We start from the raw sequence: 13,917 nt of genomic DNA on the forward strand, positions 1-13,917 counted from the left end.
TGGCTGGGAGCGGCCACTGCACTCCAGTCTGGGCGACCGAGTGAGACTCCAACTCAAAAAAAATAAAAATTAAAAAAAATGTAATGTTTAAATTATTTTTCTTCTGTATTCTGAGAAGCAACTAATTTTCAAGGCATTTCGCCCTGATCATCTTTCCAGATATTAAAAGGCAAGGTTAATATACATTCTCATTTCAGTAAGTGGAAAGTTAAAAAGAAAGGTGGAAGATAATTATGTTTTTATAAAAATGAAAAAAAAATTGTAAGAATTATGACCTTTGTTGTTGTTGCTGCTTAGCTTCCTCATCTTTATTTTCAAATTTTAATTTAGATTCACGAGGTATAGGCACGTGCCTGTTACCTGGACATATTGGGTATTGGAGGGGGGATTGGACTTCAGATGGCCCAGTCCCCGGATAGTGGACATTGTACCCAGTAGGTAACTTGTGAATCTTAACCCTCCTCCCCGCCTCCCCCACTTTGGTGTCCCCAGTATTTGTTATTCCCATCTTTGTGACCATTTAGCTCCCACGTATGAGTAAGAACATGCAGTGTTTGGTTTTCCGTTTCTGAGTTAGTTCGCTTAGGATGATCGTCTCCAGCTTCATCCATGTTGCTGCAAAGACATGATTCCATTCTTTCTAATGGCTGTGTGATATTCCATGGTGTGTATATACCACATTTTCTTTATCTAGTCAATCATTGATGGACGCTTGGATTGATTCCATGATTTTGCTATTGTGAATAGTGCTGCAGTGAACATATGAGTACAAGAGTGTGTGTGTGTGTGTGTGTGTGTGTGTGTGTGTGGGTGTGTGTGTTTTTAGTTGGAGTCTCACTCTGTTGCCTAGGCTGGAGTGCAGTGGCATGCTCACGGCCACCCCAGCGTTGACCTGCTGGGCCCAGGTGATTCTTCTGCCTCAGTTTTTCAAGTAGCCGGAACTACAGGTGCATGCTACCACGCCTGGCTAATTTTTTGATTTATTGTAGAGATGAGGTCTTGCCAAATCACCCAGGCTGTTCTCGAACCCATGGGCTCAGGCCATCCCCTCACTTCAGCCTCCCAAAGTGCTGGTTGAGCCACTGTGCCCAGCCACAAGTATATTTTTTATATAATGATTTTTTTTCCTTCAGTTAGATACCTATTTGTAGGCATCAAGTTGGTTGAATGGTACTTCTCGTTTTAGTTCTTTGAGATATCTCCATACTCTTTTCTGTTGAGACTGAACGAGTTTATAATCCCACCAACAGTGTATGAACATTCCCTTTTCTCTGCATCCATGCTAACACCTGTTGTTCTTTGACTTTTTAATAATAACCATTCTGACTGGTGTATGATGATATCTTATTGTGGTTTTAGTTTGCATTTCTCTGATGATTAGTGATACCGAACATTTTTTCATATGTTTGTTGACCACTTGTGTGTCTTCTTTTGGGAGGTGTCTATTCATGTCCTCTGCCTACTTTTTGATGAGTTTGGGGTGTGTGTGTGTGTGTGTGTGTGTGTGTGTGTGTGTGTGTGTGTGTGTGTGTGTGTGTTTTGAGTAGTTTGAATCCCTTGTAGATTCTGGAATATTAGTCCTTGGTCTGAAGCATAATTTTCAAATATTTTCTCCCATTCCATAGGTTTTCTGTTTACTCTGCTGATTATTTCTTTTGCTGTGCAGAAGCTTTTTAGTTTAATTGTGACTCATGTGTCTATTTTTTGGTCATTTTTGCTCTTGGAGACTTTGTTATAAATTATTTGCCTAAACCAATGTTCAGAAGTTTTTTCTAGGTTTTCTTCTAGGATTTGTCTAGTTTCAGGTCTTACATTTAAGTCTTTAATTCATCTTGAGTTAACTTTTGTATATAGTGAGAGATAGGAGTCCAGTTTCATTCTTCTGCATATGGCTAGCTAGTTTTCCCAGTACCATTTATTGAAGAGGGTGTCCTTTTCCCATTGTTTATTTTTGTCATCTTTGTCAAAGATTTTGTAGGTGTGTGACTTTATTTCTGGATTCTCTATTCTTTTCTTTCCAATTCCCTCAACACATTTCTTCACAATGGATTCTCTGATCCATTGTTCTGTCTATTCTTGTATCGGTACCATGCTATTTTAGTTACTATAGCCTTGTAGTATAATTTGAAGTCAGGCAGTGTGACGCCTCTGCATTTGTTCTTTTTACTTAGGATTCCTTTGGCTATTCTGGCTCTTTTTTAGTTCCATATAAACTTTAGGATTGTTTTGCCTGTTTCTGTGAAAAGTGAGTTAGTATTTTGATAGGAAATACATTGAATCTGTAGATTGCTTTGGGCGGTATAGTCACTTTAACAATATTGATTCTTCCAATCCATGAGTATAGGATGTTCTTCCATTTGTTTGTGTTGTCTACATGCTATTTCATCAGCATTTTGTAGTTCTCTTTCTAGTGATCTTTTGCCTCTTTGATTAAGGGTATTCCTAGGTATTTATTTCTTTTGTGGCTGTTGTAAATGGGATTGAGTTCTTTTTTAAAAATTTATTTATTATAAAGATATGGGGTACAATTCAAGGTTAGGTATACAAACATTGATCATGCAGGTACCCTGGGATTGAGTTCTTGATTTGGTTTTCGGCTTGAGTGTTATTGGTGTATAGAAATACTACTGATTTTTTTTGTTGATTTTGTATCCTGAGACTTTACTAAAGTCGTTTATCAGATCTAGATGCTTCTTGGAAGTCTTTAGGGTTTTCTAGGTATGTAATCATGTCATCAGTGAACAGAGATAGTTTGACTTTTTCCTTACCAATTTGAATGCCTTTGATTTCTTTAACTTGCCAGGTTGCTCTTGCTAGAACTTCTAGTATGATGTCGAATAGGAGTGGTGAGAGTGGATAACCCTGTCTGTTCCAATTATGAGGGGTAGTGTTTTCCACTTTTCCCCCATTAAATACGATGTTGGCTGTGGGTTTGTCATATATGGCTCTTACTACTTTGACATACATTCCTCATTCCTAGTTTGTTGAGAGTTTTTATCATTAAGGGATGTTGGATTTTATCAAATGCCTTGTCTGAGTCTATTGAGATGATCATATGGTTTTTGTTTTTAATTCTGTTTATGTGGTGAATCGTGTTTATTGATTTGTATATGTTAAACCATCTCTTGCATTCTTGGAATAAAACCCACTTGGTGGTGATGGATTATTTTTTTGATGTGTTGTTGAATTTTGTTTGCTAGTATTTTGTTGAAAATATGAACTTCTAACATACATTTTAATGTCTCACTTTATGAGTCAAACAGAATTTGTTACTCATCCAGTCCAAATTCTTTTTATGTTCGATACACTGTTACTTATGATATAAGCAAGACAGATTCTGTATTCCCGTTCTTTTGTAACGGGCTTAAGAGATTCTTTGAAGGACTCAGCAGTGCAACACAATTATTCCTAGACTTTTGATATAAAATTATCTTGTTCATTTTTTGTCAGTTATACTGAACTTATTCTTGGAGCAATTGGAATCAGTATAGCAGCTAAGAGTTTGGACTCTGATGATAGAAAACCTTGGTTCAAATCTTAGCTCTTCTTATAGCTGAGTGACATTGAATATGTTGCTTAGCTTTCCTGAACCTCTCAGATTTTATGGGGGTTACTATAGGACTGTGGGCAGATTAAGTGAGATAATGAATGAGAGGTTCTTAGCATAGCTCTCAGCAAAACATTGTCCCTTCATAACAGATGACTGGTATTGCTGTCATTCTGAATTCAGTGACTTGAATAGTAACTACAGCAACACCAGCGGTAGGGGAGTTACGGGTATTGCAAATATAATAGACACAGTTACAGAATGACACCCCTGTTAATGGTGCCTCCACACCTCAGTCCAGTCCTGATGCTCAACTTAACATATTTCTACTCATTCTATCTCTAATTATCATCTCTGGAGTTGTTTGATCTTTTTGTTCAAATTATGAAGAATTGAAGTAACTTGCCCATTTCATTACTGGGCTAAGGTTAGAACCCATCTCTTGAATTTCAGTCCATTTCCCTTTGTACTGATGTTTTAGTTTATAGTTCTGTATTAGCAAAACATGTAAGGTAATAATTAGGAAGCATGCTGTCAACCCACAAATCCTGTTTAAACTAAATGGAGAGTTTAAACAGTTGTTGAACATGTTTTTGAAAATTTTAAGTAAGTGACATATGGTTTCATTATTACTTTGGTTTCCTGTTGCTGAGCAGTTCTGGTACCAGGAAAAATCATCGCATACTAGTTGGGGCAGAAGATCATCGGAGAGTGCTTTGACTTAACTGGTAAAGGAACCTTCTGGTAGCTACACATGGAATGGGTTCTTGTGAGGTTTCCAGTCATATTTAGAAGTGTAGGGAGGTTTATGTATGATCCGTGCATCTTCCAATTAGTCTGTAAGACTGGAAGATTCTTTTTTGTCTTCAGTCTAGTGATGTGTAGGCACCAATCTGCACACTGTTCAGTTTTAGATGGTTCTTTACTTAGACTATAACATATTCTTTTTATGGTAAGTAGTTATAAGTAATGTTCTAATCATCATCACAATTAAAAGGAATATTTTACTGGGAAATAAAGATGAGTCTCTGTTGGAATGTAATATGCTGAAATCCTTAGCTAAAATAAATTACTGTGAATTCAAGCTCACTTAGCCATTTGGTAATAATAACTCTTTATTATAGTTAACCCATACTTTCCTTGTGCTATAGTTTATGTATCTGCCAAGAGTAGTTTCTGAAAAGTGGAAATAGTCTGTTAATTTCCATATTTCAATATTGACTGATAGTTGATTAGCAAAAGTAAAGAATATGTGACACAGGAAAAAACTAAACATATTTCTACAGAAAGCAAAAGGAAATTAAGTTTATTTATCATGTGACTAAGATACTATTTGCTCTTGAGTAATTCTAAAGATTTGTTGTAGCATGGTATGAAATAATTATCATCATTAAAATAGTGACCAAACAAATGATGAGTAAGGCTCTTGTTGGTATACAAAAAGGATACATTATATCAAATTAGACATGCAGTTGAAAGATGCATCAGCTTAGCTCCTTTGGGTTGTGCCAGGTAACACAATATTGCTAAGATGTAAATTATTGGGTAAGAGTGAATCATTAGTAAAAACAAGTGATTGACAATATGTCATAAAATCGAATCCAGCTTTTTGAATATAAGTTATTTGAGATTTTGAATATGTTATTTGAGATTGTGGAGAAAGAACCAAGATGAAACATGAGAAAATGATGACCAAGCTAAGTTTACGCTTATTTTATACTGAATTATGGGAAATTTTGAAAAATACCTAAAATTACAGAATTGACATCAATATTTGTTCATATTTATTTAAGGCCCCTTAAAAATAAAAGAAATAAATATAAAACCTTACAGACTAAGTTGATACTCCATTTTATTCCTCTCTCCAATGTTCTTCTCCAGGTCCACACCCTGCCCTGGCCTCTACCTGACCCTTCCATCCAAGGCCACTGTTGTCGTGGTTTGGTGGATTTAAAAATCTTTATTTAAATATGTATCCATTAACAGTATAGAGCAAGCATTACATAATTTTTAACTTTACATTTTTGTCATGTGTCATGCTTTACATATCAATTTTGCAGTTTGGTATTTTCACTCATGATCATGTTTTGAGGTCCATCTGTTTTAAAAAAAATTTGAGCTAGCTCATGCCTTTCAGCTACTTTCAGTGTTTCATTGTATGAATACATTTTATTTATCCTTTTGCTTATTGAAGTATACATAGGTTGTCTCCAGACATTGATTTTCCAGTAAGAAGCTCACCCAGAGAAGGTAGATGGATTTTTAAAGCAAGACCGAAAAATAAATACCATAGAAACCTAACATAAGACTCAATTCTGTAATTATACAGAATGCATCTCTGGGTCCATGTTTTTTCTGTAATTATATGATGTTATTTTTAAATATAAGGACGTCTATAAATAGAAAGATATTAGTAATAGTCCTTTCTTTTTCTTTTTCTCGTTGTCAGATACCTCAAGTTGAAGTGCATTTCTTTGTGGAACTCTATGAAGTGACTGCTGGAGCAGCCATCAACCACAGTGCCAGGTTTGCATGGATTACAGTCTTACCGAGTGATGAACTTCAGAGCCTCGTGTACTTTGCTGTGGGTTCTCGGCTGGCAGTGACTCACAAGAAGGCCACCTTAATCAGTTTGCAGGTGGCCAGAGATTCTGGGACAGGACTAATGATGTCTGTTAACTTTAGCACCCAGGTAAGCATGGAGTATATATTCATGCATGTTTAGATTTTCTTCTCTAACTGTAGCGAGAGTGATGAAACAGATGATAATACATACATTGTTTTCTGACGATACCATCATAATTCACGTTAGCATATTAAGTTTTATCCTTGAAACAGCTCAGTTTTTCACTCATCAGTAACAGTGAGATATATTTTAAAATGATAGACATCTCTATTTTTCTTTCTCTTGGCAACATTGATTATATAGCGTGAAGTGACTTACATAAATCTATCCTGTAAAACCTCTAGGAAGTCAGGATGTCTTCAGAGTGAAACTGGGCAAGACCAGAAGCAGAAAGGAAGGTTCTTGTCCTGGTTCATAGCTGAATGAGTTGCACGTTTTCTTCTTCCGAACATCCAGCCCTAACTGATCTTTCTGTGTCTTCAAATCCATGAGTTCATGAGGCCTTCCTGCCCACTTTCCACACCCTTCCTGTTAGGTGACATCAGGTAAAAGGGAGTAGGTGGGCATCTGGGGACTCAGGAGAGAATGCTGTGACACTCAGTGATCAAATTCTCAACTTTGTCCAAACAACACCATATATCTTTTTTAGCATTATTTTTTACTTTGTTTTAGCAGTGAAATAGTAAAACAAAAATATATCTTAGCTCTGCTTGAAGCATGATTCTGAGGATTGTGGCTTGCCTTCCTTAGTCCTCTCTTTTATCCCCTTTGACCGTATCCAGGAAACCCACAATTTGAACACTACCATTCTGATCAGTGTTGTCATTTTTCCTATTTCAAGATTCCAAACCTGGTGACTCTTTAGGCCTCAAGGTTATGAAGCTTGGTTGTGCCACAACTGGGGGACTCAATCAAGAACATGCTGTGGATAAAATAGAACATATATATGGCCAGGATATTGCAGCAGTCTCATGAGTCAGAGATGGAAGGGCAGGTCTTCAGCTCTGGGTAGTCCGTAGTCCTGGAAGCTTGCCAGGCCGAAGTCTTATTGTTATGACAGAATCCACAGCTCAGCAAACAAGAATAAAAAACTCTATTATATGAGACCCTAGAAGTAAGCTGTTCTAAATAACCTTGAAACAGCATGAACACAGAGAGAAATATTATGATTAACGGTGGGGAGCTTTAGTATTTTTAGTAGAGTGTTTAAGATGGAATAGAAGTGAGAAGTATGTGTTTTATTATCTTCTCTCATGAAATATGTGCCATCATCTGCTCGCTACTTTGGAAAGTGAATGAAGGTAGGACTAGAAAGGAAGAATAGCTGATATGAAGTTGGAGGCATATTTTAAGTCAGTTCATACACTCGAAGAGAGAGAAAATGAAGTTGCCCAAAGAAGGACCTGAATGCCAACATTTCTAGCATAGTTGTGTTTTTTTCTACATTTTTCATGTGTGATTTTTTTTGTAAAACTCATGCTGGCCATCACTAGCATGTAAGTCATAAAAGACACTTATTTATGGAGCAATACATTTTTAGGAGTTTCCAGTTTGCCCTACTATGATGGTTAATTTTATATGTTAACTTAATTAAACCATGGGATATCCATATACTTAACCAAACATTATTTTGGGTGTTTCTCTGATGACATTTTGGCATGAGATTAATACTGACATCAATAGACTGAATAAAGCAGATTGTACTCCGAATGTGGGTGGGCCTCTTGCAATCAGCTGAAGGTCTGAATAGAAGAAAAAGACTGACCCTCCCCCAGGTAAGAGAGAATTCGTCTTGCCTAATAACCTTTGAATTGAAACACTGGCATTTCCTGCCTTTGGACTCAAACTAAAACTTTGGGTTTTTTCCTGGGTCTCAAGCCTGCTGGCTATTGGACTGGAATGACACCTTTGGCTCTCCTGGTTCTCAGGCCTTCCAGCTTGAACTGGAACTAGACTATCACCTTTATTTGGGCTCCAGCTTCCCAAATCACCCTGCAGATTGCGGCTGCTTAGCCTCCATAACTGCATCAACTAATGATCTTAATATAATATAAAGCTCTCTCTATACATATACATAAACTGTTGATCTTAATATATATATATATCTCTATAATATATATAATCTCTCTCTATATATATACATAGACATATATAGAGAGATTTTATATATATATTATATATTTTCTCTATGTATACATATATATACATAGAGAGAGAAAGAGAGAGAGATACATAGTAAAGGGTATCTGTGGCAGTGCCTTAATACCAATACCATTTTAACAAATATAATGGAATTGAAGAATGGAATTGGAAACATTTGCTAGAAATAGAGAACTTTTGTTTCTGGGAGGATGGCATAACTGTGCTTTTCCTGCTAAGTACACCTAAAACCTGAACGTTATATATGAAACAACAGCAGAAGACTCTGAAGGATGGAGAGAAGAAAGCAGACCAGCTAGAGACCTGGGGGCCCAAGGACTGACACATAGTGAGTTCCCAGGATTTTCTTTTTGCCTTATATCCCAGACTTGGAGCTGAAGAAATTGGCCTATGGAAACACTAATGGAAAAGGACCTAAAAGACCCCCACAAAAGCCCCCTCTCTCTAGAAAAGAAGAGAAAGAGGGCAGCCTAGGAAGACTTTTAGATAATAATTGCTGTATTCCAGCCAAGCATCACAGCAGCAAAGACTGGATGGAGAGTCTAAATGTCCACCTTTGCCACAAGCTCAACCTTTCTGCCAGAAGAGTGTCAGGTTACCTAGTGGATAGTCAGAGCTTTCACCACCACCTAGGAGTGAAAAGACCACCCAACTTCACCATGGTATCTATCAGTGGAGACAACTGAGGAAACGGTAACAAGGCACTCACACCCTTACTAACCAAAAAGTTATCAATAGAGGCCTAGTGTGGATGCTGGACTCCCACCTCCACCCAGGAATCTTCCTCCCCACCACCAAGTGCCAACAGAGGCAAAATGGGAAAGCCAGACTTCTCTTTCCACCTGACAGTAATACCATGGGTACCTCCCTCTCCCCTGCCAGAGCACTATCAAAAGAAGACAGCGAAAATAGATTTAAGTAATATCCAGAGTCTCATAAGATTATATGCACAATGTCAAGGTTTCAATAAAAAAGCATTCATTATACCAAGAACAAGGAAGCTCTTAAATAGAATGAAAAAGAACAATCAAAAAGTGGCAAAAGCAAGACAGAAAGATTAGAATTATCTGAGAAAATTTTAACACAGCCATCATACAAATACTTCAGTGAGCATTGACAAGCATCCTTGAAACAATAAGAAAAATTAAGTCTTAACAAAGAAATAAGAAGTCTCAGCAAATAAATAGAAGACTCAAAGAAGAGCAAATGGAAATTCTAAAACTGAAAAATACAATAACTGAAATAAACAACAGGCTCAGCAGCAGAATGAAGGGAACAAAAGAAAGAATTAGTGATCTTGAAGACAGAACATCAGAAATTACCCAATCTAGACAACAGAGAGAAAATAGATTGAAAACAAAAATGTACAAAGCCTCAGGAACTTCTGCAACTATAACAAAAAGATTTAACATGATGTCATTGGAGTCCCAAAACAAAGGAGTAAGAGTTTAGGGATGAAAGCAATTGGAAGAATAATGACTGGAAATTTTCTAAATTTAGCAGAAGTTATAAACCTACAGATTCTAGAAGCTAACTGAACCTCAAACAAGAGAAGTTCAAAGAAATTCACACTAGGCTATAACATAGTCAAACTAATGAATGTTAAAGACAAAGAAAAATATTAAAAGAACTAAGAGAAAATCGTATCCTATCTATTGGCCACAAGCAATTAGAATGACAGGAGATTTCTCATCAGAAGCCATGCAGCCCTGGTGGAAGCGGCACACCATTTTTCTAGTGCTGGAAGAAAAGAACTGTCAGCCCTGAATTCTATGTCTGGTGAACATATCTTTCTGATTACACTGAAATAAAGGGGGAAATTGTGATATTGTCAGATGAAAGAAAAACTAAGACCTACACTAAAAGATTAGCTAAAGAAAGTTCTCTAAACAGAAAGGGAATGATTTTAAAATTAAAGGAAACTTGGAACATCAGGAAGGAAGAAAGAACACAATAAACAAAAATAGACAAATGACATGAAGAGATATTTCACCAGAGAGGATTTACAAATGACTGACACTCATATTAAAAAGACATTCAGGTCAAGTGTGGTGTCTCACACCTTTAACCCCAGCACCTTTGGAAGCTGAGGTGGATGAATTGCTTGAGCCCAGGAGTTCAAGACCAGCAAAGCCACATAGCGAGACCCTATTTCCATAAAAAAATTTTAAAATATCTGGATGTGGTAGCACGTGTCTGTAGTCCCAGCTGTCAGAAAACTGAGGCGGAAGGATTGCCTGAGCCAAAGAGGCCAAGGCTCCATGAGCCTGATTGTGCCACTGCACTCAAAAAAAAAAAAGAAAGAAAGATGTTCAACACCATTAGCAAACTGCAAGTTAAAAACCACAATGATATATTATTGTACACCCATCAGAATGACTAAAATAAAGTCAGAGGCAAAACCAAATGCTGATGAGGAGTCAGAGAGACTGGGTCACTTATTCATTGCCAATGGGAATACAAAATGGTATAGCCACTCTAGAAAAACATTTGGTGGTTTCTTAAAGAACTAAACATGAACTAGCCTATGATTCAGCAATTGCATTTCTGGGCATTTATTCCAAAGAAATGAAAATTTATGTGCACAGCAAAATTTATATATGAATGTTTATAGTAGCTTATTAATAATAGCTGAAATTCACCAATGGGTGGATGGCTAAACAAACTGTTTTATGTCCATGCCACAGAACACTACTCAGCAATAATACGAACCAGACTATGAATACACACCTAACAACCTAGAGTAATTGCCATAGAATCATGCTAGGTGAAAAGAGCCAATCCCAAAAGAGTATACACTGTGTGATTTCATTGATATAATACTCTTAAAATTACAAAAATTGTAGAATTGGAAAAGAAATTGGTTGCTACCAGAGATTAAGGAAAGGGTGGGGCAAGGGGAAATGAATGCAGTCATAGAAGTCAACATGAAGGATTCTATGGGGACTACAGGATTCTGTGTCTTGACAGTATCCATGTCAATATCCTCATCATCATATTGTTATAGTTGTGCAAGATGTTACCAGTGAGGGATACTGTCTAAAGGGTGCAGAAAATCTCTATTATTTCTTATAATCCACGTGTGAATCTACAATTATCTCAAAATAAAAATTTTAATTTAAAAAAGTGGAAATAAGCCGGTCTCCGTGGCTCAGCCTGTAATCCCGTGCTTTGGGAGGCCAAGGTGAGTGGATTGCCTGAGCCCGCGGGTTCGAGACCCGCCTGGGCAACTTGGCGAGACATCATCTCTACAATAAATCAAAAAAAATTAGCTGGGCATAGTAGCGCACATCTGTAGTTCCGGCTACTTGGAAGGCTGAGGCGGAAGGATCGCCGGAGCCCAGCAGGTCGAGGCTGTGGTGGCCGGAAGCGGCCACTGCACTCCAATCTGGGCAGCAGAGTGAGACTCTAACTCAAAAAAAAAAAAAAGTGGATATAACACTTTAACCTCTTGTATAATTTTATTTTGTTGTTGTTTCACTGTGCCTGCATTGTCCTCTCTAAATGCTAGACATATTACTAGAAGACAGACATATAATTCTCTTTTTCAATAGCTGACATGGATGAGTAAATAATTATGGATCAAGTTGCTAATCTGTTACAATCATATTGATTTTCATTTTAGTTTAAATGAAATGAAAACAGTCACTATAGCATTTGTGCCCTTTGATAGGCTACTGTTCCCTGCACATAAATGCTATAGGCCCATCTCAGGGCCTCTGTGATTGCTATTCTTTCTACCTAGGATATTTCCCCTGAGATCCTTCCATAACCTGTTCCTTTACTTCACTGAGGGCTCTGTTCAAATAATACACCAAAAGCTTCCATCAAAGCCTTATCTAAGATTGTCCCCTCACCACCACCCTGCATCCCCTTACCTCCTCCCTTTCTTCTTCATAGAGCTTTATAGCCTCAGCTTGATGAGCAGTGTCCATGAGAACTGTATTGTGATGCTCAAATCTGTATCTGCAGTATGCCAGCTGGCACGTACTAGGAGTTTAATAGTTTTGGCTCAGTAGTAAATACATGCACATTGTTTTGGGTTCTTCCTTCACTAAGTATTCATGCTTCGCTTTCTAAAACACTTTTTCCAAAAAACTTTTTGATAACCATAGTTTGAAGAAAATTAGAGGTGTGTATGTCTGGGACCTGATCCTTACGATATTTCCATATCTTAGTATAAATATGAAGTCAATTTCTTCTTCTTTTTCTTTTCTCCCCTCTGCCTCCTCTCTATGCTCCCAACTCCCCCAAAATGTCTAAGTGAGAGGGAAGATGTAAATATTCCCTCTTTCTGCCACAATTATATTTTACAACATGTGTTATTTAAAGCACAATTTTCATTGTGTTCAAAATTGGAGAAATTCTCAGAGACAAACGTGCCATTTCTTCTAACTCTCTTCCTTGATCCATTCTAAAGTGTTTTTTTCCTAACCTCATAGCTGTATGATGTCTATTTAGTGCTCCAATTTCCCTTAAAAGATCAAAAAAGTATAAAAGCCCATTTTTTGAAGGAGAGTTGTCATTATTACCCGTCCGCTTGTTTAAGAAAAATAGAATTTGTCTAGGACAAGGTCAGAGGCATTATCATTTCACTTAGTGATGTTTAATCCTAGGAACTGAGGAGTGCAGAAACCATCGGTCGTACCCTCATCTCTCCAGCTGTTTCTGGGAAGGATTTTGTGAGAACTGAAGGCACATTGGTCTTTGAACCTGGCCAGAGAAGCACTGTATTGGATGTCATCCTAACGCCAGAGACGGGGTCTTTAAATCCATTTCCTAAACGCTTCCAGATTGTGCTTTTTGACCCAAAAGGTGGTGCCAAAATTGACAAAGTATATGGAACCGCCAACGTCACGCTTGTGTCTGACGCAGACTCGCAGGCCGTGTGGGGGCTTGCCGATCAGCTCCACCAGCCCCTGGATGGTGACATTCTCAACAGAGTGCTCCACACGGTCAGCATGAAAGTGGCCACGGAAACCACGGAGGAGCAGCTCAGTGCCGTGATGCACTTAATAGAGAAGGTAAGAAGCTCTTGCAAGTATTAGTACTTGGCTTACTAAGATTTCATACATCTTAAGACCCTCCAAAACCAAAATCAGGCTCTTTTATCATGTTGGTTACCATGAAATTACAACAGAGTTTAATTTCTGAAGAATGGAATACATCCTATCTGACACTGTCCTTTGCTTAGATATGACGGATGCCTTTTTGGAAACCTCAGTTGTAGACTTGGAGGTGATGCGTCATCTCACGTATAGGGAGGGTGGCCCAGTATCTGGAAAGAGGCTCCAGAGGTCAGAGGCTGCAGGCACTTTGGGATTCCCCAGAAACTGGCCAATTATCTTTGGAGTTTGAGGCTCAGATGTTTGAGTACATAAAAGCAGGACTTGGCCTAGATGATCTACGTAGTCCTTCTGGGCTAGATGCTGTGGGAGAGGAACCATTGCCCTCTGCTTCTCCTGGTCACTAAACACTTTCACAGAAAAGAACTAAGAAATGACAAGATCATTTCAGGCACTCAAGTTGGTATGGACTTGGGTCAACCTGATTTTATTTTAAACCACTTGACTTATTTATACTT

General features: G+C 37.8%; 1 protein-coding gene across 1 annotated transcript in view; it reads left to right on the forward strand.

Annotated features, from left to right (window-relative positions):
• The window catches only part of ADGRV1 (adhesion G protein-coupled receptor V1), a 555,854-nt gene that overhangs the window by 196,393 nt on the left and 345,544 nt on the right, over nt 1-13,917 (forward strand). Inside the window, exons 76-77 of the mRNA XM_008061062.2 lie at nt 5,997-6,239; nt 12,950-13,357. Of these exons, the coding sequence (XP_008059253.2) occupies nt 5,997-6,239; nt 12,950-13,357 (651 nt within the window). The remainder of the gene's footprint in view (nt 1-5,996; nt 6,240-12,949; nt 13,358-13,917) is intronic.

This window comes from Carlito syrichta, unplaced genomic scaffold, assembly GCF_000164805.1.
Source record: "Carlito syrichta isolate Samal-C Ts95f unplaced genomic scaffold, Tarsius_syrichta-2.0.1 Scaffold305037, whole genome shotgun sequence".
NCBI lineage: Eukaryota > Metazoa > Chordata > Mammalia > Primates > Tarsiidae > Carlito > Carlito syrichta.